Here is a 27,232-nt window from a genome sequence, read left to right on the forward strand (position 1 = left end):
CTTGCGCGACGGCGGCTCGCGAGGGACGCGCCCGCGTCACGTGAGGGGGCGGGGCCTCCCCTGAGGGCCGGGGCAGCCTCGCTGCTCCCCGCCGCCCTTGGAGTTTCAGGCGGGAAAGGGGATTTTCCTCCCCCTGTGTCTACGACGTCTGTCCCTTGGGCACTACCCGTCCCAAAGGGCTGCTGCTGCACACAGCAGGAGCCGCGCGGCCCTTTATGTCGTGGACCGCCTTGCTAGGATTTTGGTTGCTGTTCCCTTTCGTTCCAACCCAGAGGTGTCCATCAGTGATCAAAAATACCCTGCGTTGTTGCCTGCCTGATGACAGGTCGGGTAGGGAAAGGAAGTCAGCAGCTACAGAAAATGCTGCCCTGTCTGCTACGATGTCTGTGAATTGACCATGATTCACTTTTCTAATGATAAAATCCCAATTCACGTCCCTGAGTTGGTTGAGAATTCCCAGGGATTCTCCCGAATTTCCTGTCGGACACGTGGCTCACGCAGCGACTCCCTTTTCCACCCATTCACATCCTTGTTCCACCGGGGTTGCTCACGGCGGGGCTTGGCCGGTTCCCCGGTGCTGGTATCGCACACACTGCGGCCGGCAGCAAAAAAAAAACAAGTTAGTAAGCAGTTAAAGGTGGGAATTGACTGTATGGATTTATTCTTTTCAGTAATCACCTCTTGTCATAGTTGCACAATCAATTAGAATGTAAGTGATCGGCAAGAAACTGCTCATGTTGCATCAACACTAACCAGAGATAGGCAAACTTTTTTTTTCCTTTTTTGTTTTGGGTTGCTGCACTGAGGTTTATGATAGGAAGGAAGGCATTAAAATGTAACCTGGACAGAATTCCATGTTTTGCAAGTCCAACTCTATAGTGATCACGTAGGAACAAGTAAGGATAGATGAATAAACACATAATGTTCAAGCTTTCCTTTTTATTTTTTCATCTTTCCCCAATGCTATCTATGAGAAACTCATGTCAATTGGATTTCTCAAACTTATATTTTAAGATTCATTAACCTCCTCGCATATAACAAGCAAAACACCAGCACCAGCCAAAGCACTTCATTTTGTGCTTGAAGATGAATTCTGGAAGTTTCTACCAATCCAGAACTTCTATAAGCAATATCCCAGAGGCCTTGAAATGCTGGATTAAAAAAAAAAAAAAAAAAAAATCTTGAGGGACCCCGACACTCAACAGATGTTTTGCAGGTTTAATGGTTTCTCTAATCCACCATTTGTGTTTGTTTGTATACACAGAACTGGTTTCTTTCAAACTGAAACTACCTGAGTTTCATGTGGTTTCAGGTTTCCATAGGAAATATTTACAGAGTTCTATGCAAATAGGGAGTAGTCTGTTTAATTTAGGCCTCTAATTCACTTAAAAACAATACAGATGAAGCCACAGCCATTTATCTACAAGCATTATCTTTTCTAATCTTTACTAATTAGTAGGCAGTTAGCTAGAGCATAAAGCGGCAAAATGAGCCGCTAGCATGGTAGCTGTTTCTCTTTGTTCAAGAAATAATTGTTCCTGAATGAGCAAGTCTAGGTGAAAATTGGTGAAACACACAGACTTCAACTATTTTTTTTTGCATAAAGTTAAGAGAAAATCTTTCAAGTGTCTTGTCTATCATATTCAAAGAGATGGTGTAATCAAACCTTGAAGATTTGAAGTTTCTGACTATATCCTTCATTATACCCTGTGTTCTTTAAAACTATTTCTTCAAATGAAAAAATTCTAGCCAGTTGCACTCATCATACGTAAGGTTACAAGTCATTAGGGATACTGCCAAAATCTTTTTCTCTTCTCTATCAGAATCAGTAATATTCCAAGCCACTAGGGACTGGAAGGGGAATGTAATGGTGCGTCTGGTCCAGAATTTGGGAATCTACCCTGACACGACTTTGCTGCCTGCTCTGCACTCCGTACAGCGTCGTGGTGATAGGCCTTTGCTGACAAGGCTGCGTCTCCCTGGGATAAAAGCTGTTCTTGAGGCACCTGTTACCTTTCTGTAGCCACAGTATCTGCTAAGACACATGCAAAAAAATAAACATGCCCCTCCCAGAGAGCAGCAGCTGCCAGTTATTAAGTCAAACCACATTCATATCTCCGGGATCTAACAGTGCTTCAACACAGGACTTAACAGGAAATGAGCTTCCCAACCCGAGACTATTCGCCGAAGCGAAAAATAAAGCCAGGAATTTCACATATCCACATATTTCTGAGCAGCAGACGTGACACAGTCATAGCAGAAACACGGCACACGCTGTGTCTGTGTGTGCACACGTCGTGCATACCACACGTGCCACCGCGTGCCCATGGCCACCCAGCGCGCGGCCCTCTCGCCTTGCTGCAGGGCGAGCAGCTCACCCCTGCTCGCCCACGAGTGGGCACAAAGTCAGCACAGAGCTCTGTGAAGCAACAGGCCACCGGAGCTGGCTTCCCTGCTTCCACATTGATATTCTAAGCACAGCATGTTGATCTTGGGATGCAGCCCCCTAAGCACCTGAGAAGAGATGCTTTCCTGGAGGTAGCACCATGTCCAGTACAGATTATTTACTCTCTTGCAACATTCAACATGACTACTGACCTAAACCCCCTTTTTCTGAGGCCACGTGTGTTCCAGAGTCCTAGAGTATTATTACCCCAGCTCTACACCACAGCAAACCCTCTCATCAATGGGATCTTGAGAAACTGAGAAAGTCTGTGGCAGGAACCCACCTCTATTTAAGAAATCTAGCAGGAACCAACAGCTACTGGAGACAAGAGGTTTAAGCATCTGGTTGTAAGTTGAGGGACATGCTTTTCTTTGAGGGTAAATCAATTTTTGGAAAGTTGTAAGCTGCGATTTACATTCCATGGTCAGGGAGGACTCCTACCCAGTCATTACACAGCTCAGCTGCAGCTACTGAGAGCTCACGGAACACGACTTTTTGCAAAGAGGGGAAAAAAATCATGAAGAACATGAGTCCTCTTTGTGCAGACAAAATTATGCTGAGTTACTTAAGAAATCCCGGATGGCTCCCGCGTAACGGAGCTGAAGTGCCCCTTATCAAAGCGAGGGAAGGGCTCAGTGCAATGTGCAGTGTGTGGGAGGCCAGGGACCCCGCGCGGAGGCAGCCTCGGGGAGCTGCCTCGGGCGCTCCTCTTCGCTGCAGGAATTTGCTGCGTCGCGCTGCGGACTCGCTTTTACTCAGCGAATCCGCCAGCGACTGGGAAACGCTGCGCTGTGTCACCGGGACGGGCTACACGGCTGCTGCCCTTGCTGACACACTGCAGAAACTTGGGCAGATTTGTCACACGCACCACGAGCGCTGTCCCTTATCCCGTCCTTTGACCGGGCTACAGAACCTTATGTCTCCAGCAGCAGTAATACCTGCAGCCTTTTAATAAAATCGGTTTTAGATAAATCCAGTGAAAGCAGCGCAGATTCACCACGCTGACCCAGTAATACTGTTTTAATTAACAGATTGTATCAGCAGAGCCTGTGCCAGCAGGTTACGACTTTAATACCCATTGTAACTTAATTTTAATGCAGTGCATTGGAGTTTTGCACTGATTTTGCAAGACTCATTTTGAAATCTTTGGTGAGGGGAAGTCAGCACCTTTGCCAAGAAGAGGAAATAAAAACTCAACTTTATAACCACTAAATAGAAATTGGAGCAAGTGAAGAAGCTACACTTTTGCCTGTCCCTATTAAAATGTTCGGTATATCCTATTATCTTTTAGGTTGCTATAAGAGTAAACAGATTCCTAATAGATACGAGCAGAATATCTAAATCCAACAAATTTTCCTCTGACTTCAAGGCGGGCAGGGCGGGTTTTCGGATCCAGGTTTGGGGCTGCTGGCTCCGGTTTCCTTCCCCACAAACTGAGCGCGGACCCGGGCCTGGCGCGGCCGCCGCCCGGGACTCCCGGGGACACGGGCCCGCTGGAGGAAGCCGCAGATCTTCCACCCAAGCCAGCTCTCGACAGGAGCGGCTGCCGCCGCTCCCGCACACGAGGGGCACGTTCCTCCGGAGCACGGAGGGGCCGCCGCGCTCCTCGTTTTAACGGTGCCCCTGGCCCACGCAGCAGCCGCGGGGTCCCCGTTGCGGTCCCGGCGAGGCCAGCGCCGCTGCCCGGCGGTCCGCGGGGGACGGGCGGGAAGGGCCGCGCGTGAGGCGGGAAGGGAAGGGCGGGGCGGGGCGGCCCGTGAGGCGGAGCCGGCGGCAGCGGCCGCGGCTCGGCAGCGGGGCGGGGCGGCACTCCTGCTCGGCCGCGCAGCAGGAGCCGGCGGCACCGGCACCGCTCTCGCTTCGGGAGGAGCCGCCGTGCCGCGATGACGGAGGCGCTGCCGGCGCGCGGCGGCCCGGCGGCCCAGCCGGCCGCGGACAGCTACTTTCGCAAGGTAGGAGCGGGTCTCCGCGCAGCGCCGCTCCGCGCTCGGGGCTGCCTCCCCGGGCACGCAGAGCTGCGGAAAATCCCCTGCGCGGAGCTCCCGGGAGCGATGCGGGGCTCCGAGCAGTGTAAAGGGGGAGCGGGCCGCCCTCGCCCTGCCCTGCCCGGCCGGGCGGCTCCGCGTCGCTCAAGCTCCGCGTGCTGAAGGGGACGAGGCGCCATCCCCATGGGTGAAACTGCTGTATCCAGGATCAATTTTATACGCAGTTCGAGCCTCATTCCCCCTCCTGAATCACCGATTTCATAAATCGGTGCACAGGTGAAACGAATTTCCTACAAGAATTCCCTCCTATTCCCTACAAGAAATCTATAGCTGGGGTTGCAGTGAAGTTCTTGGGAGAACTTTAAAAGATTCATCTGCTTCGTAAAATGTCTCTTAACAAAATTGCAGACTTCAAATTAGACTAGATGTTTGAAGTCTTCTGTCCCTAAAGGTTATTTGTAACCAGCAAACCAGTATTCCTTGTTGTACATTGGTTCTATGGTTTCAGAGATCAGAGCTTTCATTCCCATTAAGTTGCTCCAGTGAGAGGGGGGAAAGGAAATAAAAAAGGAAGGCACCTTCTGGAGCCTGGAACAGCCTTAAACAACAAGTGAACCCGCGGAATTCCTTGGGTGGTAACTTTGGTTTAGACCAGATGTGCACGTTTGAGCAGATGTGGATGATTTCACGTAGCTGGAACTGGTGCCTGACCTGCTCCTGTGTGTCCAGGGGCTTTTTGTTTCCTCATGGGTTCCTTTGTATCCTGCCCCTCTCCCTCCCTAAATCAGGCTGTTTCCCCTGAAAGGATCTGAGGGTTGGTTTACCAGTCTTGTTTGTCCAGAATCCTGTAAGTTTCCAGGGCTATTCCCTGTGTTTTGAGATCAAAAGAGAGTTGCTTAATTGACCTTTTTGTTCCCCGGGCTGGGAGCGGGGCGCAAACACGCACTTCGCACCAGCCCTGCTCGCATCAGCGCTTCCCAGCCCACCTCGCTGGCGCGGCTCCTCTCCGGACGCTGCAAGAAAGCTGTGAGAGCAGGTGGTGAAACTTAGTGTTGGTGAAATCTGACAGTTTGTACAAATCTATTTGCTTTAGACAGTTTCTAGTGATGGGTGGGTCGCTCTGGAAATATGCACAAAGTTTATATATAGTACCCTTTTGTGTAATGAGCTCTTCTATAATACCATGTATCAGAGACTTCCCCAGGGGCAATATCTATATCTATATTTTCCTCCCCTCTAAGAAGGAGCTCCTGTAAAACCCTGCCTAGCCCTAGGTAAAAGCTCCCCATTCCCCTTGCTCAATCTCTGTCCTCCCCGTTCTTCCTCAGGCCCATCATCTTTGCACAGGTAAAACGCAGTTTTTCTTAAGCCTCAAAGACATTAGCTAGCTAAAATATCCTTTTATTTTTAACTTTTTGGTTTTCTTACAAAACTACTTATGCAGCAACATACGGTATATGCATCTCTGTCAATATAGCCCCATTCCTGTCCCAGGAATTTTCCCCCCAGTCCCCAATTCCAAGGATATTTTTTTCTTTACAAGACAAAACCCTTCTCGCACGTTTTCTGAAGAGGCTTTGGCAAGTGGAAGGAACACCCTTGCACGGCTTTCCATTGTGCAGAAGATGGAGCATCCCTCTGGAACTTCTTATGTGCTGGGACAGTAATGCCTCAGGAAAGAGCCTCTGTTAGTGCCCTGTTTATCTCGGCCATCTCGGGCTGATAGCCTAATTCAGTGTGTTCCCTGGTACGGTACCAGGGCAAACTGCACCGCTGCTCCTGGGTGCTGCGCGAGCTCTTGGAGCACCAGCCTCCTGCCTCCACTCTGGGCAGACTTCTGCTCTTTTCTGGCTCAATTATAACAAAGCTGATGATGAAAATGAAAGAATGACATTTAGAAAATATATATATACATATATATATATATAATTTTTTTAAACAGTCTGGTACTGAAGTCTGTACTTCAAGTTGTATCTCCCCTCGTGTGCTGTTTTGGTTACCCAGGGTGCTGCTTCTACCTCTAGGGAAGTTATTCTTTAAGCCACCCACAGCCTTTGGATTGTTTAGGCTCTCTGACACCTTACTGTTTTTTTTTTGTCTGTCTGTTTGTTTTTGCCCCCCCCCCCTTCCTTCCAGAAGCTTTTGAGTTATTAAGGGGGGAAAATGATTTTTTTTTTCCTTCAAGCTACTTCCTTCTGGCTTCTTTATTACTTCTGTTTTTTTTTTTTTTTTTAATTACTGCACGCTCTCCACAAACATTCTCACAGAGCAAACATCCCAGTAAATGAGCCAGTGCAGATAAACCGAGCCCCTTACAAACCCGTGCTCACTAGATGCCCGGCTTGCTCAGTATGTTAGGGCTGCGAGTGCCCTGCAAAAGAGCTGGGATTTTTGTGGGTGGGCAGGGAAGAGCTGAGCAAGGAGGAAAGCCCCTTCTATCAACTTCTGTCTAGTATGTATTTCCCACGTTAGTTTATTGCCTTGTGACTCCTTATGCACACTATAACTCTCCAAGTTCCTGAACGAGCCAGAAAGTTGCAGCAGGTGATAAAAAGCTTTGGTCCGATTCCCAGGCTGGCCCTTCCTGCAGCTCCCGAGCATTCGCTGGGAGCTGTAGGTGCTACACAGCTGGTCCTCCCCCTCCTTGCTTTGGGTAGCAGCTTAATAAATCTTTATCTTAATAAATGTAAAGCTGGTCAGCTTAATGAGGGTGCTTATTTTCTTTCTTTTTTTTTCCCATTCTTAAAGCTTTAGCTTGATATATGAGACTAAGTATTTATCATATAGACCAAGCTGATGAATCACTGAATGAAGAAAAGAAGACTCTTCATCTTTTAGACAGGAAGACAGCATATATTAGTCCTCCTCACCAGGGGAGAAGACTAAAAACAGAAAGCAAGCAGCTCTCTAAACAGAGCAGCACCAGGCTCAAAAAGATGATGATAATAGGTATTGTAACCAGCCCATGAATCAGCACCTCCCTAATTAACCCCCTCTCCTTCCCTCCTCAGCTTTGGGGATTTGTTCTGCAGGGCTTCCCAGCTGTGCTTAACGTATCAGTTCACCAACCTGCTACACCTGTGCTCCCACTGGCGTTTCGCTAATGTGGCTCCTCAGTCATTAGTCACCAGGCAACCGTCACCACTAGCATTTGCACAGGAATATTTATTTGCCTATTTGTTCTCCTTCCACTTGTCTAGCTAGCACGAAACAGTGCGGTGATGATTCACGCTCCACGTCATGCCCTAGCTGCTCATTACAGACAAATTTAGAAAGTCCTAAAACTGAAAGCAGGACTTAATGTGAGACTAGGAATCACCTGAAACTTCTTCATCGAGAAAGGGATTCCTCTGACACAATCGTGATTTTGCTAAGTGAGCAGTGTGTCAAGACTGATTATTGTACATAAAATATGTATTTGAAATTTAATGCAACAGTTTTAAGAGTTTGCATTAGTCTTTATGACCAGGTCTTCCTCTGAACTCCCTTTTGTCCCTGATCTCCTCTGTAGCTTCAGATAAAGCATCAGCTATTGAAACTCTTTGTTAGTTTTCAACACCTGAGAGAAACGTATAAGAAACCTTTTTTTTCCCCTTACTTTCTGTACGAGGTTAAATTGAGTTAGTAGGACTTGCCCTAAGTTCTAGAAATACTGGCATGAATCATGCTATTTACCCCGTCTCCTGCAGCCGAGGAAGTGCCGTCCGTAAGTTACGTGCCTTTAGCTACCTGGAGGGCACGGCCGTTGCGTGGAGCGAGCAGCGCCGGTCGGGCGGGCTGGCCGGGAACCTGCCTTTGCGGCACGCAGGGACGAGGCGCACCCGGTTTCAACTCTGCCTCACCTCCAGACATGCGTGGCTCATTTTAGACGTCCAAACCACTGCTTCATTCGTCATATTTATGTTAACTTGAAATACCTCCTGCGGTTGCTCATGGCTTGGCAAACAGGCATGATTTTTTATGTATCACAACTGGATTTCTGATGCTTTCTGACATTAAAAATACTTGTGTTTTGAGTAAGAACTTCCTGGCAAGGTGCTGCCCACAAAGGCAACCTGGAGTCCAAGACAAGTCACTTGCCTTGATACCCTCAGTGGCTCCATGTAATCTGCGGAATGACGTCTCTCCACATGCCACCCGTGTGGGATGCAGGTCAGCGTGTGGCCTGTCGGCCGCTTCCTCGCTCCGCTCGGCCTCGTGGTCCGAGGGGTGTCCTGCGGAGGTACCGCGGGCATCCGGCTACAGCTGTTGGCCAAATTAGTATGTGTGGAGTAACACTGATAAGACTTAAACCCAGGGGGGTAGCTGGCCCACCCCATGGCATTAATTCTAGTAAGAGATGAGCAGGAATCCTATTGGAATTGTTGGCACACGACGTTAACCGAGGGATTGCTACCAAACCCACTGCCAGCCTTGGTCAGGAGATGTGTGTTTTGTTTCTAACAACAGTGTCTTGGTTTATTCAAAGGTTTTTAACTAGGTGCATAAATAACACCTGCTGCAAATCTGTAACTCTTGTTGCATGGGTTTGCCTTTGATAATGGCACCTATTAAACCATAGCAGCTTCCTGACTCTGTAGTTCCAACGATGTTATTCAAAAAAGCAGGAAGAAATAAAGCAACTAGTTAGCCCGACTCTAGTTTAAGAGTTTTTTTATGGGTTTGGGAGCTAAGAGTAGTAGTATTTATAAACACTTAACAGAACAGAGCTACACTCTTAGGGGGAAGAAAGGCTCTAAAACTCATAGCTTCAAGTTTATTGTTTATCTTCACAGCAAGGTTTCTCAGTTAACTTTTTTATTTTTTTTATTTTTTTTATTTTTTTCTCCTCCAAATTACACTTAGACCCTGTGTGAGCAGGGGGGTTGGACTAGATGACCTCTGAGGTCCCTTCCAACCTTAAGCATTCTATGATTCTATGATTAGTCACATTCTGTTCTTGGTCATTTTTGTACCTTCATTAGTAACAAAGATTCTTTTGTTGTACTATACATTATTAGTAAAATTATTAAGCCAGGTTAAAATCTAGTTCACTCCAAATTGTCTCGGCTCTGCGGAGAAATAAACAGTAATTAAATGAAACACCTAACATCCTGTTGACAAGAAATGAAGACGGGAGGTGTGGAAGCTGCTGTGAAGTCTGCCTGTCTGATGCTCTAGTACTGAGCTGTACTGCTCTTGGCACTGCCTGAACATGGAACTAAGTGCCAAGTGCTGCATAGGAAAGGGAAGAAAACAGAATCTATACAGAAGAAAGCAAAATTAAGCTCTTAGGTACACATGTTCTTCTAAATAACTTTTAAATATATGGAATTGTGCCTTAAATGAGGGGGAATCTTCCTCAGACTTGCTATATTTTTTTCTGTTTCCTGCAGATTAATTTCATTATCCTCTACAGAGGCTTTGGCCACCACCTTTTATTTATTTTTTTTTTTATTTTTTAATTTTTTTAGCAGTAAGATTACAATGACAAGTTTATTGTATTAATTCTTATTAATAAGAGTTTAGATGTGGTGGTGATCCCATCCTCTGTGCAGGAGACCTAAAAAGCAACGTTTTCCAGAAGGTAAAAAGGGCCTTATAGGCGTCCTCGAAAAGTAAACACAAAGACATTTGGACTGAGCCTTGATCAAAAGTCCACTGAAGCAAACAAGCTGTCGTACTGAGCCTGGTGGTGTCAGAGTCAGGTGCCTGATTTTTCTGATTTTTTTCTAAGAAATGGAGCTGTAAGGAAGTATTTGAATGATGTCATGAGGCTTGCTTGGAATGCAGAAAGGGCAGGGAGTGCCAGAAAACCGCAGCTTTGCAGGGCACATGAAGACAATGGCAGGAAAGGGTACATTGAGGAAGGCTGCTGGGCCTAAGCTGAAGGGAAGCAAGTTGGAAGGAGGTATTGCAGACCTGTACAGGGGTATAGAGAATGATGGGCGCAAGGTGAGAATTAGGTATTTGAGCTCAGTGTGAAAATCGAAAGGAAACTACCGGGAAGGTTCAAATTAAAAAAAAAAAAAGACTTTCAACATGAGAGAAAAGTTATACAACACAAAATAACAATAAAGCAAAGTAGGAAGGGTAGCAGCTCCCAAAAAAAGGGGGCTAAGAAGAAAGTGATTTGCAGGTGTAACGCCATGCTGTACCATTAGTTATGCCCTTTTTATGTCTCTGAGTGTGTATAACGGTGCATCAGTTCTTTAATAGTTAAAAGACTACTTTTAATGTGAGGTGACCAGACGGTTTGCTCCACCCGCGAGTCCTTCAGGAAGCCGTTGTGCTCCGTGTGCCTGTTTGCTGCCCGTGCAGCCGGAGCGCCCGGCTGCCGCCCTAATTGGGGTCTCAGCGCAGAAGTATCTCTGTGGTGACAATAATTCAAAGTGACATGTGTTTTCAAGTTATCTGGTGAAGGGTACTTCTGAATACATTCAGATGAGCTTCCTGTCACTTTAACTACTTATTACAGATTTTTCTAAGGTTGTACTCTGCTCTCACAGTTAAACTAGTGGAATCTGGACAGATGAGCTCACTTTGTTAATGTCTAATCAATTTGCCTTTACTTGCCAACCCAAACAAGATCTAAACTTCAAGCAAATGATTAGAACTTCATGTTCTATTTGGATACGTGCTTCAGATGTGTAAGTGTGTCATTGCCTGGCCACTCCTAATTAGAGCTTGTTGAGAAACTTCTAAATGCTGTTATTGTCAAAACCAAATACTTGTAGTCAGAACCTGGGAGGGAGAGATGCAAAAGCAGTGAACAGTCTAGCGGCTGGAGTAGCTGTGGGAAAACTCATGTCAGACAGATCTGAGCCTCTTTCTCGTGTCACGCATAATCCACTAGGAAGCAGACGAGCTGGGCAGCAGGATACCCAGCAAGGCCATGCAAGAGAATATGCTTCATGTAAGAACACGTCTTAAAACAGTGTGGTCATAGTCACCTCGGTATCAAAAGCTGTAGGGACGTGCTGGTATGAGTGTCCAGTCAACATTCAAAGACAGAAGCATTTAAAGAAAACAGGAGAAAAAGAAGAAACAGTCTGTACGCATACAGAACCCGTGTCCTTAAAGTTCATTCAAATTTAATGTTACCTATCAGAATCTTCCAATAACAACAACTATTTTTCCTTACTTCTAGGGATGTAATCCTCTTGCTGAGACGGGTCGGAGCAAACTACAAAATCAAAGAGCTGTTCTAAATCAACAGATTCTAAAAGCAGTGAGACTGAGAGCTGGTGCTGAAAATCTTTTACGGTACGTGCTATCACTTGCCATCACTTACTAGTTGTCTAGCTAGAGCAATAACGCTTTTTTTCATCTCTTGGCAATTGCTTTTTGCTCGGTCTGCCTAACTGCTCCCATCATGTGCCAAATAAATTGCTGCTGGATGCTTTCTGAATATCCTCGAAGCTTTTAAGCCTTAGCTCCATAGAATCATTACCTGCTCTGAAGTGCACTTTCAAAGTCACTCTATTGTAGCAAAGGGGCAGAGCAGACCTGTTACACTGCCTTGTTTGATGAGTTTTATTGTAGGTGATAATGGAAAGTGAACCTTACTGAGCATAGTTAGGGATCCTTTTCCATGCTAAATCAAATAACAGTATAATCACTAACCTGTTGCCCTTTTCAAGCTTTAGATTTCTGCTCAGCAGTGGAAAGGAAAAATCACGTTGACTATTCCTTGTGGTAGTGATACAGGAGTAGCAGGATTTGGGCTGCTGGCACCACATTCTCACACCATTTGAGATATCTTGAAGAGACTTTATCCTTTTTCTATTTCATTTTCTTACATAGCTGTCCCTATAGAAATAACCATGTATTGACCTTGTCTTGAGGCTATTATATCCTGTGATTAACTGCCTAGTAAACAGTCATGTAGTTTTCCGACAATCCATCCCTTCTGTTACCCAGACCTGTGAAAAATTCCCAAATCCTCATCTGCAGCAGTCTCTTATACTTCCTGTGTCTCTGCCACTAAAGGAATAATGGCCATATAGGGATTTTCAGGCTCCAGAACAAAGTTCAATTGATATGCTTGCCCTACAGAGGTGAAAATTGCTCAGTTAAAGTTTTATTTTCTTAAGCTTAACATTAATTGATAGGTTGCTATTTCCCTGCCATCTTACTCTATCTACACTCTTAGCAAGAGAAGTGGTAGATTCAAAGCTGGTGTAATTCACAGGTAGTTTAAGCCTTTGTGAGGGATTTAATTTTGCTTTGTTTGCTGGTAACTGACTGAGGAGCAAGGCTTTAGGGTTTTTTCCCTTTATCTCTTGAATTCATGCAAAATCCTCATATCTCCTTTTAAAAGTGAGCACTAGTCAGTCAGCAGAGCATTCTGCATGTCAACTTGTGGGTGTTTCAGAAAAGCTGCAGAGGCCAGTGGTATCTAAATCAAACACTGATTACTCTGACATTCAGCTGAATGGTATCCTGAAGCTGGGCTCTTGAAATTAGCACTAACTGCTAAAATACTGAGGTTGCTATTGACTAGAGTTGGAGTTACAGCACTTTGAAAAGTAAAGGATCAGAATTGCTTCTAAACTATTAAAAATCTAAAATGAAATTATACCTGTTAGACTTGCTAGTTGCAAGTTCTTCGAAATAAGACATTTCAAAAGTTATCTGACCACTAGATGAGAGTTCACATGACTAGATATATTTACTGTCTCCTAAGAAAAAAAACATAAACGAAACTTTCAGATTCCACTTGGATTTTATCAGGTTTCAAGAGCAGTAAACTTAATCGTTACCTACCAAGAGCCTTCTGCAATAGGGCTTGAAGGAAAACTGGAAATGCAGGTTCCTTTACTTTTGGCTGAAATGCAAGTAAATGTGAACAAAGTGCATTAGGCTGGAAACAAACAATCCACATTGTGCAAAGACTTTCTAGAACCTCTGAAAGTCACCCAGATGTTAGCAGTGCTTTATCTAGCCAATGTCAGGTGTCTGGTAAAGTAAGAGCATAGAAAACTCACAGTAACACATTTATAATACAAAACACATAGCTTAGAGTTGTAGCCTTGCAATAACAGCCAGTTCAGTTTTCAACATTCCATAGGATGGAAGGATGTACAAGTGGAGATCAGCTGTAAAAAGTATGTTCCTAAATACTCATAAAGTTTAACTTTAATAGGAAATATGACAAAAGTACAGGCAAAATACTGCAAATTACATGTATATAAAGAGAAAGTATTTATTGTCTTAAGAATTTGTATGCTCTAATATAGGGATACAATACCAATGCTTTTGATATTAAACTCACATCTGACTATATATAATTCTCTTGAAGACAGCAATATGTTATGGAGAATCAAATTAGAATTAGTGAGATAAATGTGTGTGTATATAGGTACATGCACCCTGAAATACACGAAGAAGAGGTGACACTGTAATGCTCTGGGGCTGTGTTAAATACTAATATCCAGTGTGGTGGCAGTCCAAAAAGTGACACGTATATACTTAGCATCTGAATGGCAAAGGAAACAAAACCTTTTCTGGGAGGGTCAGAAAAATAGAATTATACAGGAAATTTTATCTTTTTTTTTTTTTTTTTTTTTTTTTAAACATACATACGTGGTTGTATACTATTCTGGAATGACTCTTTTAGGAAAACTTATTTTGTTTGCATGTTGTTATCTGAAAACTATCACAGGTTCTGTCGACAGATTCTGAAATGTGAGATCTTGTGTTGTCTCTTAAGGGGAAAAAATTATCTTAAAAATGTTGAGAATGTAAGCGGGGGGGGTCAACAAAATTGATATGCAGCTCCTGTCCTTTGGCACTGAAAAAACTGTCTCTTTCTCTTTGCAGAGCTACCACCAACAACAAAGTACGAGAACAGGTACTACTGGAATTAAGTTTTGTAAACTCTGACCTGCAGATCTTAAAGGAGGAATTAGAAGGACTTAATATCTCAGTAGAGGTTTATCAAAATACAGAGTAAGTGAAAAGCTACATTACTACGTTATCGACAAATCTATTTATCACTGGAAATAAAACTGTTGCTAGGTAAATGTGAACGTGCACAATAACTAGCCGAAAGAACAGAGAACTTGCAAGAGAACATATTTGGTGGTAGATTTGTTGACCAAGGGTTAGTCTGCATATTTATCTTTCTCTTGGGGAAAGGTATGTTGCAGTAATCCTTCGATACCGAGTTCCTTTGTGGAGGTGAGCACTGTAAAAATTGAAAGCTTGTGATGCGTGGCACTTGGAAGAATTTCCAGTGCTAGGCTGGTAACTAGGTCAGTTCATTATTACATGAATAAATCCAGCAATATAGCATCTGTTCTCAAATGCAGAGCATGCAACAGTCTTCCCTCTAGTGACAGCAATGCTTTGGAAGTCTAAGCAGACTTGAGAACAGAACGTGTGTGTTCTGTGTTGAGTTCTGTGGCAGTAACCAGGCTTTGAGAGTCTCTTTTTCTTGGAAGAAAAAAAATGGCTCAGATGGCAAAGATGCATGCAAGCAGCCTTCCTGACTCCCCTCCGGGAGTCACAGGACATTAAGCAGACTCTCTTGCGCTGGAAGAGACTGTCATAAACTATGTAGCTTTTACCTCAACACCTAGCAGCATAGTCACTTTTTTTTTTTCACATGGAATAAAAGTAAATCTCTTACCTACAGAAACATAGAAAACAAAGGTTCTGTGGCTTTTTTGATTGTTTTACTTTTGTTTTTCCCCTGTAGGGAGACTTTCAGCATTCCCTTGGTACCTCTTGGCCTGAAGGAAACTAAAGAAGTAGATTTTACTGTCGCCCTGAAGGTAATTTCAGAAATACCTTTCAGAAAGAAATATTTAAAATGAAGAGAAATAAATTGTGAAAGGAAGTAGAAAGGTTTTATGACACATACCATAGTGATACTCCCACTTGTGCTAACCAAGCTCTAACTCCGTTTCAAAGCAGTCTTGCAACATTAGCACCAATTCTTTTGCAGGCTAGTTTACCTAGCTGTCTTTTCGAGCCACCTTCTGTGCGTCTGTACTGCTGTGCATCGTGCACCAGGGTGTCTCATGGTAAACTGCCTTCTGCATTTGCCACGACATTTGTTTCTGCTTTTACATCTATAGTTACTCTCACTGGCCAGATTCTGCCACCTTTTGTGCCACTGCAGCTTTGTTAATCTCAGGGGAATTGCACTAATATACTTGACAAGAATTTTGCAGAATCTCTTTTTGTTAATGAGTTTTCATGGTCAGTTGATTCCCCTGTTATTTTATAGTTAAGAAGGTTCGTTTTTCCTTTTTTAAAAGCATTAAGTGCTGTTGTTTTAAAACGCACTGGAGATGATGTAATACTTGGATTCTTTTACACTAAATTTGTTGTCTCACAGCAGATAAAATTATTAGTTTAGTTGCCTTTTTGTAACGACATTACTTTATATTTTATTGGCAGGAAGAGAGTAGAAAACATGCAGCTCATGGCTGAAACATTTTTTTACTGTCTATAACTGCAGAAAAATGTAATGAATGTCTTCGGTTAATTTTATGTTAATTTTAGCTACTACTTTTGTAGGACTTCATTCAGGAACATTATAGCGAAGATGGTTCTGAATATGAAGATGAAATAGCAGATCTCATGGATCTGAGACAAGTAAGTTCCCGCGTGGACTAATGAGGATCGTTACATCATGTCAAGTTTAAATGTCCAACAAAATTGAAAACAACAGCATTTTTATGGAATCAGATTGTACCACTTTTACTCATAACTTACCATATTTGTACTGATTTCAGTTCTGTGATGTGGAACATGAATCTCCATCAAACAGCTGTACAGTCTGAATAAAGAACAAGTGAAGAAAAGAATGAATTAAAAAATATACAAAGTTATTGCGCTTTGAAAGAACTTTAAAAATTCAGAATCTTATTTTGAGTTTGAAGTATTTTAAAATTAGCAGGATGAGTCTGGAATTGAGTGCAACTGGTAAAGGGCTGTTACACAATGATGGTTATTTCTAATTACTTTTTGCTTCCATTATTATTCTGGAAGAAATCAGATTTCTTTCTCGCTTTCATAAAACGCCTACAGTTTTTCTTTAATTGAATCTTGCTAAATATATCTTCCATGTGCTTCCTTAAAGATTATGTGCTACCCTCTGTATCGCTGGTAAACTCGTATTTGGAGTGCATCCATAAGGCTTTAAGCAAGCTGTTTCAGATTCCATACATTTCTGTGATATGCAGAAGCTGAAAGGAAGTACAGCTTTACTCCCGGTGTTTCAATATTCATCCTGTAACTCAACAGAATGTACTTTTAATCTTTTGTATGTTAAGGCCTGCCGTACTCCCAGCCGAGATGAAGCTGGTGCTGAGATGCTGATCAGCTATTTTCTTCAACTTGGTTATGTAGAAAACAGATTTTTTCCACCCACCAGGCACATGGGGATTTTATTTACATGGTAAGTGTAGAGTTCATGTTTGTCTCTGTTTGTTTTGTTTCATTTTGCAGAATGTTGTTAATCTTTACCTGTCTTCTGTTTGAAGAAGGTCAGTGTCATTGTGTTCCCTCCATCCCCCGTTTATGTTGTTAATGTTTTCTTAGTATTAAGAGTAAAGCGGAAAATGCAGTTTTACTGCATCTTCAGTAAATACTCAGTAAAAGTATTTACTGAATACTTTTCAGTATTCAGTACTGATTAGTACTGTAAAGCCTTTTCCATGCATAGGGCAAAGTCATTGGCCAGATTATGATCTGAGCTACAGTTTGCACAAGCGAAAGGGGAATAATATCTTCATTTTAGACAACTATAGATGTTTTCTGGACTCTGAACCTTGGTACATGAAGCAGTTTTGTAAAGAATCAGAGCTTAATTCATCCCCTTCAGTTTGCTGAGGAAAGCCTTGGGCCAGGAAATGGAAGTCACGTCATTTGTTATGGCAGTGGTGGGTTTGCTACAGCTATTAGCAAAGTTAGACTCTCAATTAAATTAAGTCTTTAAATTAGGTCTTGATATTTTTGTGATGGAGAAAGATGGCAACTACCATGCAGCCAAGAAGAACTGCCAGATTTTTAATCAAAACTGCAAGAAGATCTCTAAACTATGAGCTATAAAGTGTCTAACCATGCCAAAAGTAGATCTTTGGCAGCATATAATAGTGCATGCCTAATAAAAAAATTATGAGAACATGACAAGCACACATGGATACTTCCCCAGGATCCTGTCAGTCTCTGGTGTCTGTTTTATAGGGACTTTGATTTAGATATGATGTACTTGCAGAGATGTTGATTTAAACTCCCCTGGAAACTAAGCCTTCAATAAAATCATTTTCTAGTTTGTTCTAGTTTGTGACACAGCACATGGATTGTATTCAGAGTACATAAAGGTAATCAGAATTGCCATTATTTTCAGTGTATCAGAACAGTCATTAAGCATCCTGTTGTCTTTTGGAAGAAAAAAACAGAAGAAAAAATGAATCAAACAAAAAACTAACCAAAAGAAAATTAAAATATCTGTCATTTCCATGGACTATACTTAACACTTTTTGTTTCCTTTCCTTCAAAGGTATGATTCCTTCACAGGTGTCCCAGTGTGCCAGCAAAATCTGTTGCTTGAAAAAGCAAGTATTTTATTTAATATTGGAGCCCTCTATACCCAGATTGGTACAAGATGCAATCGTCAGACCAAGAGTGGACTTGAAAATGCAGTTGACGCTTTTCAGAGAGCAGCAGGTAAAACCTTAAAAGTGTCAGGAAAGTCTTAATGCAAGTGTTCCAAATAGTCTGACTTCCTGCAGATCTCTTGCATTTCCCACCAACTTCCTCACACAAAAAAGGAGGAATAGGGAAGCTTAACAAAGAGCTGAGATGAAGCTTTAGTTCAAAGCCTGCAGCAGCAGTCTGAATATGCTGATAAAGAGAATGTCTTCGTTAATGATTAATCAATTGTAGTTCAAACATCTGAGCAATAGCTGTAGTATTAACTGTTTCATACTTCATTTTGCCAACATAACTGCTTTAACTTCCTTGATACTACATTGGTGTAAAATCTGCACTAGAAATAATTTAAGGGTTAATGAAAGGGCTTAAAATACAGTTTTTCATGTGGTGGCTTCAAAATGAATCTTACAATGTCCTAATATGGAATTAGTAATTTGTTTGATGCTGCTCACATGTTTTTCATAGATTTCAAAAAATATTAAGTGACTCTCCAACCCAAACAGAAAAATAAGAATCCTAGCAAAGGGAATTGTCTCCTTTAGGCTAACATATTACAGAAGGTTTTGGTTTTCTTCAGATCTTCTGAATTTTTGTAAAAGTCATTAGTGCTACAAAACAGCTTATAGATATTATCTATGTAATCAATATGTCCCGTAAGATTTGTTGCTGCATTAACTATCTGGGACTATTGGTTTCCACTGCAAATGTAGCTTTAATGGCTGCAAAATGTGGACCACAGAGTGGGATTGTCATAAAACCCCTCAGAAAGCTATCCAGAAACCTTGATATTTCTTCATGCGTTTTTAAATAGACTTTCTTTTTCTATGCTTACATTTTATTTAAAAGAGTTGTCAGTATTTGAGAGAATTCTCCTTTTTGGTTCTTCCATTTTACAAATAAAATCACTACTATTCACTTCAAACTGTATTAATTCACAAATAGAAATACACAATCTACCCCTACAGAACCTCTGCAGGTCCTCAAACCAATGCATTGCAAGAGGCATTTTGTTATACTTGGGTATGGATTCCTAACAGCATCTGTAATATTGCTTGAGACATGATGTAGAGCACGTATTGACTATTTCCTAGAGCTGGATGGAAGTTGTTGCATGGAGTTTGTCTTCAGCAAAGGTCTCAGTGCTTATCTGCTTGCCAGATACACAGAAATATGTTCAGACTTAGGAAAAAGATTCTTTTTCGGTACTTACAGTTCAGAGGTCTCCGAGAAGTTCTTGTATGCTGCAAAGGTGCATACAGATTGATATAATTAAAGTTTGTTTAAGAATAATTTTATAAAGTAAAAAAAAAATAGAGATAGTAAAAAATCTAAAAAATGTTGTAGTAAGGAAATAACAGTAAGGCCAGAACTGAAAGTAGCAACAAGAAATAAGATTGCAGAAGGTGGGACACTTGTAAAGCAGAGGTCTTATCGTTACTCTGGTGCAGCATTATCAGCAATTAGCAGGCTAGCAGAACTCACTAAACCAGTTGGGTGACGTGTGTGCCGAAGGTTACATTTCCATCCCTGTAACAGTTACTTAATGTTTGCACTACAGTTAGTGTTTGCTTTTAATTTGATAAATGCTAGAAGCAATTAACATGTTAGTGGAACCAAATGTTTGGAGCAGAATCTAATTCCGCTCTACTAAATATATTCTAGTTCACTTACAGGGCTGAACAGAGCTTTCATTGGGCCATGCAATTGCTGTATCTGAACAGAAGATTCACAACTAATAAGTTAAAAGATGTTTTTTGATTGTTTTTTTCTCCACCCAAAGGATCTGCCTTTGCCTTTTTACAGTGGTGTAGGTATTTTTTTTTTGTCCTACATATAAGCCATATCTTACCAGCCCTATATAAAAGTTGCATTAAGTTGAGCACAGCTTTTAAGAGGAAGTGTGTATATATATGTGTGTATATATCTATATCTATCTATCTATAAAAAGTTACAAGAGGATCTGAAGGTACTGCCCTTAAAACTTTCAGCTTCTGTGGATCCTCTAAACTACAATTTTGAGAACTTTGCCCAAGGACACTTGGGAATGCAAAGAAAAACTAGGAGGTGAATTTAATTTCATGTTTACCAAGAACGCCTTTGGGCAGATACGGTAGATACAATTAATTTGGATAAGTATGTTTTCAAATTTCTTATTCTCTGTGCTAGACTGTAATTAAAGATTAACTTTATTGTTGATGAATTAAGTTTGCCTATTTCTCTATTAGTAATGCTGAATAAATTTGTTGATAATTACAGGAGTCCTGAGCTACTTAAAGGAGACCTTCACTCACACGCCAAGCTATGACATGAGCCCAGCTATGCTCAATGTACTAGTCAAAATGATGCTCGCCCAAGCTCAGGAGTGCGTCTTTGAGCAGATCAGTCTCCCCGGGATACGCAATGAGTTCTTCACGCTAGTGAAAATGACACAGGAAGTTGCAAAGGTAACCAGAGAGATTTAAAACTTAATCTTAATAGGTTAATTAAGAATAATTAAGTTTAATAGCTTAGGCTTAATAGCTGCTTTCAGTGCTGTGTTACTAGCCTGTAGTAATGATAACAGGTTTTATTAAACCTAAGTGTTGACAACAATTACCGAAAATAAAAAATAATAAGGACAGCTGAAAAGTTATAGCAGAGGGTGAAAATGTGAATGCTGCAGTATGGATATTATTATATTTGAATTATTTTATTTTGTAAATTGATATAAACATGCTAGAACACTTTGGCTGCAAACAAGATGGCTTTTCTTTTTTTTTTCTCTCTCAGTATTTACTGTACTGCTCTTTCAAACAATACATATCTTCTTCTCGGATTAGCATTCAAAAGGACTGCCTTGTTCTCTGCAACTGCTGAACACTTACCTGGGTGTACTTTCCCAGCAGCTGGAGGGCATGCAGGTTTAAAGAGCTGAAGTCCAAAAGAGTAACTAGATGGTATCAGTGGGGAAGGAGATTGTCTAGACAAGCACAGTCAATTGGGGCTTCAGGCCGGCACTTACGATATTATCTTGAGACCTGCATTAAAAAAGAGAGATGGACTATGGCCCAGAATGTAGTGAGTGTTCAAACTTGGTGCAGTCAATGACATCAAAAATACACGATGTGAAGATGCTTTCTGAGCCATTTCAGAAATGCAGATATGTTGCTTCCATGCTAACTAAAGTGGGCAAAGCCTTTGTGACCAACCTGCCAAAGCCACCCTGACTTATTTGTAAGCAGTGACTGGCTGCTGGGGAGAGACTTTGGGATTCTGTCAGCTGAAGTTGTGTGATCCATTAAAGCAGTGTTCACTGCTTGAAAAGCTGTTTTATCCACGCTGAATAAAAGAGTAGACCAATTTAACTAGACCACACAAGCTTAGAGTTAGATTAGGATTCCACTGAGCTCCTAATTGCAAATACTATTTTTTGTACTTTCTGTGCTTTATTTTAGGTTGGAGAGGTTTACATGATGGTAAACACTGCAATGAATCAAGAACCAGTCAAGGAGAATATCCCTTATTCCTGGTCTAAGCTGGCACAAATAAAATCAGACCATTACAAAGCTCTAGCGCATTACTTCATTGCCACTATCCTGTGTGACCATGAGTGTAAGAACAGTAATGTTTCTATATATTCATGTAAACAATTATTTGTTTAATGAATAAGACTTGGATCTAGGAACTTTGGGGTTTCGATAGATGTTATTTTGTAGCCATTTCCCATTTATGTACGAGGCAATGCTGTGTTGCACGCTGTACGGTAGAATGGGAAAGTTCCATACACTAACTTTTATGCTATATCTATTATATGCTATACTGAGTTGCTCAGTATGGACTTGTAAGATTATTTTTCTGCATTTGGAGAGAAAGTAGCAACTATTGCACAATAAACCTAAAGGAAGGGCATCAAGAAATGTGAAATGACTGATATTGAATGTCAATCATTACAGTGCAGTCCAGTGATGATGAAGATCAGCAGGAGAAAGCCTTGTCCCAGTTGTATGACTACATGCCAGAAGGACTGATGGTTCTCACCATTTTAAAGGACAAAGGGCAGAGAAAACAATTAGGTAATGTGGTTTCATCCAGCTAATAGAGGATAGCTGAAAACTACTAAGTAGAGGACAACTAACAGTTTCTAATTCATTCAGGGAAAGCACATTTACGCAAAGCCATCGTTTACCATGAAGAAGCTCTAAGAGTCTGTGGTCTGTGCAAAAAGCTTCGAAATATTGATATTCTCCAAGAGGTCCTGACAGCCGCACACAAGCGCTCGCTTCTCAAATACGCTCAGCAGGACAAGGAAGATGACTTCCTCAGTCTGATCCAAGCTCCAGATATCCTTCGTAAGTATTTGTGGCTAGAAGTCAAGAGTCTATAACAAATAATGAGATGCTCAAGCTAATTTGGCAAGGGTCTCATTTTCAGAAAGCCTTGAGCTACCCTTCCTTCTTTTTCTGTATGAAAGATCCAGCCTTTTAAAAGCAAAACAGCATTTATGGCTAAACAAAGCTTTTCCTGTGCATCTAAAACTCTTTTTTCCCCACTTTGCATTACCCAATGTTAGTATTTTTATGAATTGGTGTTTATATAACATTATATAACATCCTAGCTGCAGTTTAGGAAAAAATGTTTGCATCTTATTTCTTTGTTGGGATAGCCATGTAATTAACACTTGAGAGTAAATTATTTACTTATTTATCTATCTATTTATTTTGTTTTGTTTTAGCTAAAACAGAACAGAAAGTAGAAGCAGTGGTTCCCCAGTTTTCTAAGGTGAAAATTAAGGACTTCTTTCACAGGCTGGTAAGTATCTTAGCCTGAAAATGTTATTTTACAAGAACTGCTTTTTCCCAGAAGTTATTTGTCAGACCATTCCTGGCTTCAGAGATGTAAGTCGGCTTGAGACGCCCAAGAGTGTTTGTATATGGCACTGCACAACATTCATTCTTGCAGAGCTTGATAAAAGTTGTATGAAGGTTTGATAGAGACCTCATTTACCTCGTAGGTGGGGAGAAATGGAGTACTAGGAAATGAAACCTATTTTTAGGTGGCTTCCTCCTTATCAGTGATCAAAGGGAAACAGGAGTTCAGGTTAAGATTAGAATACCTTATATTTCATGAATCAGTTTATCTTCTCAAAAATGGAGGGGCACAGGACCTTGGAGCCTGCTGCAGGCCTTAACAGAGATGTCAGAACAGGTTGGCAGTGTTGTTGTTATCCTGCTCCCTTTGAAGCACCCTGCAAATAGTTATGGGCACCTTAAACTTCTGGGTAAACCTTCCTGTATCTATGCAAGTAGCTGGGAGCTAACTGAATAAAATAAGATGAGCTTAAAACATTGCTTTTAATTAATAACTTACAAATGCTTACTTACAAACGCCACTAACGCGCCGCGTGCCGCCAGGGCCCGCTGTCCGTGTTCTCCGCCAAGCAGCGGTGGACGGCGCCGCGCACCATTCGCTGCCGCTGCGCAGCAGGAGAGCTGGGATTCAGCCTGAAGGGAGGCTCGCCTGTCCAGGCTTGCTGTCTTGATCCAGTCTGTTCTGCAGCAGTAAGTAAAGCGAGGCTGTATTAGCTATTTATCTCCATTTTTATCTCCATTTGCAATTTATGTATTATTTTAATTTGCTTATATGGGTGTATGGAAGATTTCTTGATTTCTGGCATGGATCAGTAATAGTTCATTCATATTATCTGTACAGGTTTTCAGTGCTATATTTGACTTAGATTATCTGTGTTCTTGATATCAAATTTAAGTACAATAGATTTCTTTCTCTGTTCATACTTCATAGATAACATCCCAAATAATGCAAGCAAGTATGTTGTTATTCTTCTAATTCAGGTAGTTGGAAGGGATAAAAATTCTGGAAGGTAGTAACAACAAAAAAGATAAGGATAAAGATCGAGAAGGGGAGGTAGAATGTACCCATAGAAGAAAGGGGGGAAAATAACATGTAAGTGGTTTCTAATATATTGTTGTTGTTCTGGGAAAGAAACAAAAGAATAAAGCAATATGCAAAGAAGACAACAGCTTAAGTAAATCAAAGGGAGAAACAATCACTTATGTACAAATAAAAATCTTGCAGAAATGGAAGAATGGGAGAATATGTTGCATGGAAGATAATAGGGCAGCTAAAACCAGGTTTTATTTTAGGAGGAAAGTGAAAAGGATGTAAAATAAGCTGATTCCCCAGTATTTGGGCTATAATTATATTTATCAACAGTAGTTCAACCAAGAGGTAATTTGTATGACTGAAAAAGCTGCATTCGTTGCTTTTATGCTTTTATTTAAACACTTTTATTCCACCTGTCTGGCTAGACAGTGACTTTATGACTTCTAAGAGGGAAATGCCTTTCTGATGACAAAACATATTACGCATTATATGCCAGATAATGACTTGTGCAAAATTCTTTTGACAGTTGATGGGCCTAAAAGAAGGTGACTACATTGTTTCAGTTGGTGGTGTGGATTGCAAATGGCTTGGAGTGAATGAGGTCCTGGAAAAAATTAAAAGCCTGGGAGAGCAACCCATTGAGATTGAGGTTATCAGTTGCCAAGATACAACCTCTTCTATGGTATGTAATGAGGCAAATATATTTTGCAGGCTGAAGGGTCAGGAAAGTGAGAAAACTCACTATAAAAGATTCAGGCATGTGCTCAGTTTTAAACTGCTAATTTAAATGAACTGCATTATTACCTTACATTGTTGTTTATCAAGATAAAATGCAGCCTGTATTGAAGATTACAAGAATGATTGGGGGTGGGGGGAGTGGAGAATTTGTAGTGTAACTACTTCGATTAATTGTATTATAGATTCCAGGACATATCTTATTTTCCCCTAACTTGTATCAGAGGGTGAGAAAAGAGTCTTTCTAGCATAGAAAAGTCTCAGTAAAACAATCAGCATCCAAGACTACATGCTTATTTTCCATTCACCATGTCCATAATCATTCTTGACTTTTGCAATTGGTATTTGGAGCTTAATGTAACTTTTTTTATTATTATTTTGATGGACTCTCACTGTACTAAGTTGCTGTAGAAGCTTTAGACTAGGGAAAAAATGATCACAAGATATAAAAAATGCTAAGCTCTACATAACTTAAATTTTTTTTTGTAGTGTGAGAGAATCTGTAGTTTAGCTAAATCCAGTGCCTCGTGGTTTTAGCATTCCCTGGCAAGCTTACACACTGAAATATAGTTGCCTTAGAAGCGATCAAAGCTCTTAAAAAAAATAATTACAAAAACATTACTGAAAATAAGGAACTACCTTTCTCCCCTTCTGACACAAAAGACCTTACTGGACACACAAGCTTAGAATATAAGCGAAATGCTTCAGGGCAGCACTAAGACAAGACAGAGAAAGCTGTGCCTGCCACGTATCCTCAAGGAACGTCCTAGGGTAACTCTCGCGATAGCCGCAGCTAATGTGGAACCTGCTTGCTGGGCTGTTACCAAAGCAAACCAGAAACTTGCTGCACCCTGGAGACAAGAAAGAGCAAGGTCTGCACTTGAGCTGTGCACTTGGTAGTGCTTACTGGCTGCTAGAATAGCTACCTGGAACAACACAACACGTGCAAGAGATTTTCACAAGTTCACTTATAATTTGGTTGCCATATCCTTTAATTCTAGATGGGCAAAATACCAACGTTTCAGCACTCTGAAGAGTCTTCTGTTCAATTAGTAACTAGAATAAAAAACCTCTCTGTAGCCAGTCGTGGAAGGTCATCCACGTAGTAATCTTTTGCATTCTGCTCATCTTTTTTTTCCTTTTTCTTTTTGCTTTTGCAGCATAACAAGAGTGCAACTTATTCTGTCGGAATGCAGAAGACCTACTCCCTAATCTGCTTAGCCATGGAAGAAGATAAGATTGATCGGACCAAGAAAGCCCCACCAAAACTGCCTTTTCTAAGCTGGGGAACTAAAAATCGACAGAAAGCTGCAAGTACTCTTTGCCTTCCTTCAGCTGTGGCTGGAAGTTCCCCGATAAAGAAGAAGCTCTCTCCCTTCACACTCCTGAATACAGAAAGTTCATTGTACTGAAACTTTCAGAAGGATCCATTCAACATGAAGTTTTAAAAATGTATATAAAATATATTGATATCATCTTTATACATGCATTTGTAAATTCAGACAACTGTTGACTTCCTTTACTGTGTATTTGAACCACTATAAAGGTCAGAGGCTGTCAAAAACTGTTAAAACTTGCATTTAAATTTGGAGATCTAAAAAAGTAGTTTGGGAGGTACTGAATAATTTTCTTAGATGGGGACTGGATTCCTTTGGAATTTCAATGTATTCTATAATAAGTAACTTTTATAGCTATTACAGATGAGTTATTTATTACAAACTTTGATGCTGCATGCAGAATAGGGAACACTTTGAAGGATGATTTGAAGGACTGTAAAAGTTTAGAAATTGAGCAATAAATCATTTAAAACTAATTATCTAATGAGAAACTGCACTGGAGAGAAAGTATATATTCACAGAAAGCAGCCTTTTGCCAAGGGGAGAAGGATCCAACTGCTTCCGTGCACAGACATTTCTGAGATTACTGAATGGATTCTGTTAAATAGTAGTTAAGTTCATGCTGGAAAAGAATTAGAAAGCTTAAAAGTCAAAAGACCTTTCAAACTACAAAAGACTTCGACCCCGCTCTCTTCCTGATCTAGGTTACAATTCTAATGCCTGCTTATTCCATTGTTAAACACAGGCTTAATTTCAAATTTGGAATAATTTGACTTAATGCAATATTGTATTTCATTAATCTGGATAAAATTGATAGTGTAGAACAAATTTCTAAAGTGAAGTATTCTTGTTCTGAAGTATTAATCCAAAGTACATAAAGCGGTGATACTCTCAGAACATGAGAAAAAGGTGTCTGGAAATCTGTAAGTTGAAGGGTATTTAGTACAGGGCCCAGTACAACCCTTAGGGATACAAAATTCTCCCCTTGGAACCATTTGTGAGGAATTATTTGCTATGTCCATTAAAAAGAGAAAAAAACAGAGGCATCAAAGGGCTGGCTATGCAGGTACTCCTTTTTTGAGATTCTATTTTCTGATTAATTGAAAATTGCTAACACTGTAGTGTTAGTTAAAGATGCTATCTACAGAGTAGATATATGCTGTTTGATACTCAAAACTTAAAATTACGGGAAAGTT

General features: G+C 41.2%; 1 protein-coding gene and 1 long non-coding RNA gene across 3 annotated transcripts; one reads left to right on the forward strand and one right to left on the reverse strand.

Annotated features, from left to right (window-relative positions):
• The first annotated feature begins 4,314 nt into the window (after positions 1-4,314).
• On the forward strand, positions 4,315-27,232 carry RHPN2 (rhophilin Rho GTPase binding protein 2). 2 transcript variants are annotated; one of them, XM_026042309.1, is made up of 15 exons: positions 4,315-4,398; positions 11,561-11,676; positions 14,236-14,364; positions 15,116-15,191; positions 15,943-16,020; positions 16,701-16,825; positions 17,930-18,096; positions 20,341-20,528; positions 21,519-21,675; positions 22,017-22,136; positions 22,218-22,412; positions 22,796-22,872; positions 23,475-23,621; positions 24,491-24,646; positions 25,860-27,232. In XM_026042309.1, the coding sequence occupies exons 1-15, from the start codon at positions 4,330-4,332 to the stop codon at positions 26,109-26,111; spliced, it is 2,052 nt and encodes a 683-aa protein (XP_025898094.1). In that variant the 5' UTR covers positions 4,315-4,329; the 3' UTR covers positions 26,112-27,232. The 2 variants fall into 2 exon arrangements, with proteins under 2 accessions (XP_025898094.1, XP_025898095.1); XM_026042310.1 differs by lacking the exon at positions 4,315-4,398 and adding an exon at positions 11,201-11,326.
• On the reverse strand, positions 12,750-21,088 carry LOC112949854. The gene is made up of 5 exons (XR_003249892.1): positions 20,949-21,088; positions 19,295-19,325; positions 16,141-16,204; positions 13,180-13,240; positions 12,750-13,094 (listed from the first exon to the last, which is right to left on the reverse strand). It is a non-coding gene; the product is annotated as an uncharacterized LOC112949854 (long non-coding RNA).

Source organism: Nothoprocta perdicaria, unplaced genomic scaffold (genome assembly GCF_003342845.1).
Source record: "Nothoprocta perdicaria isolate Ctin4 unplaced genomic scaffold, notPer1 scaffold_30, whole genome shotgun sequence".
Classification (NCBI taxonomy): domain Eukaryota; kingdom Metazoa; phylum Chordata; class Aves; order Tinamiformes; family Tinamidae; genus Nothoprocta; species Nothoprocta perdicaria.

Bases quoted from the DNA above. Each gene is read 5' to 3' on its own strand.
- RHPN2 (XM_026042309.1), top strand. From the start codon at position 4,330: ATGACGGAGGCGCTGCCGGCGCGCGGCGGCCCGGCGGCCCAGCCGGCC. The intron at 22,137-22,217 runs GTAATGTGGTTT...TAATTCATTCAG, and splicing joins AGGGCAGAGAAAACAATTAG to GGAAAGCACATTTACGCAAA. The intron at 22,873-23,474 runs GTAAGTATCTTA...GCGTGCCGCCAG, and splicing joins AGGACTTCTTTCACAGGCTG to GGCCCGCTGTCCGTGTTCTC.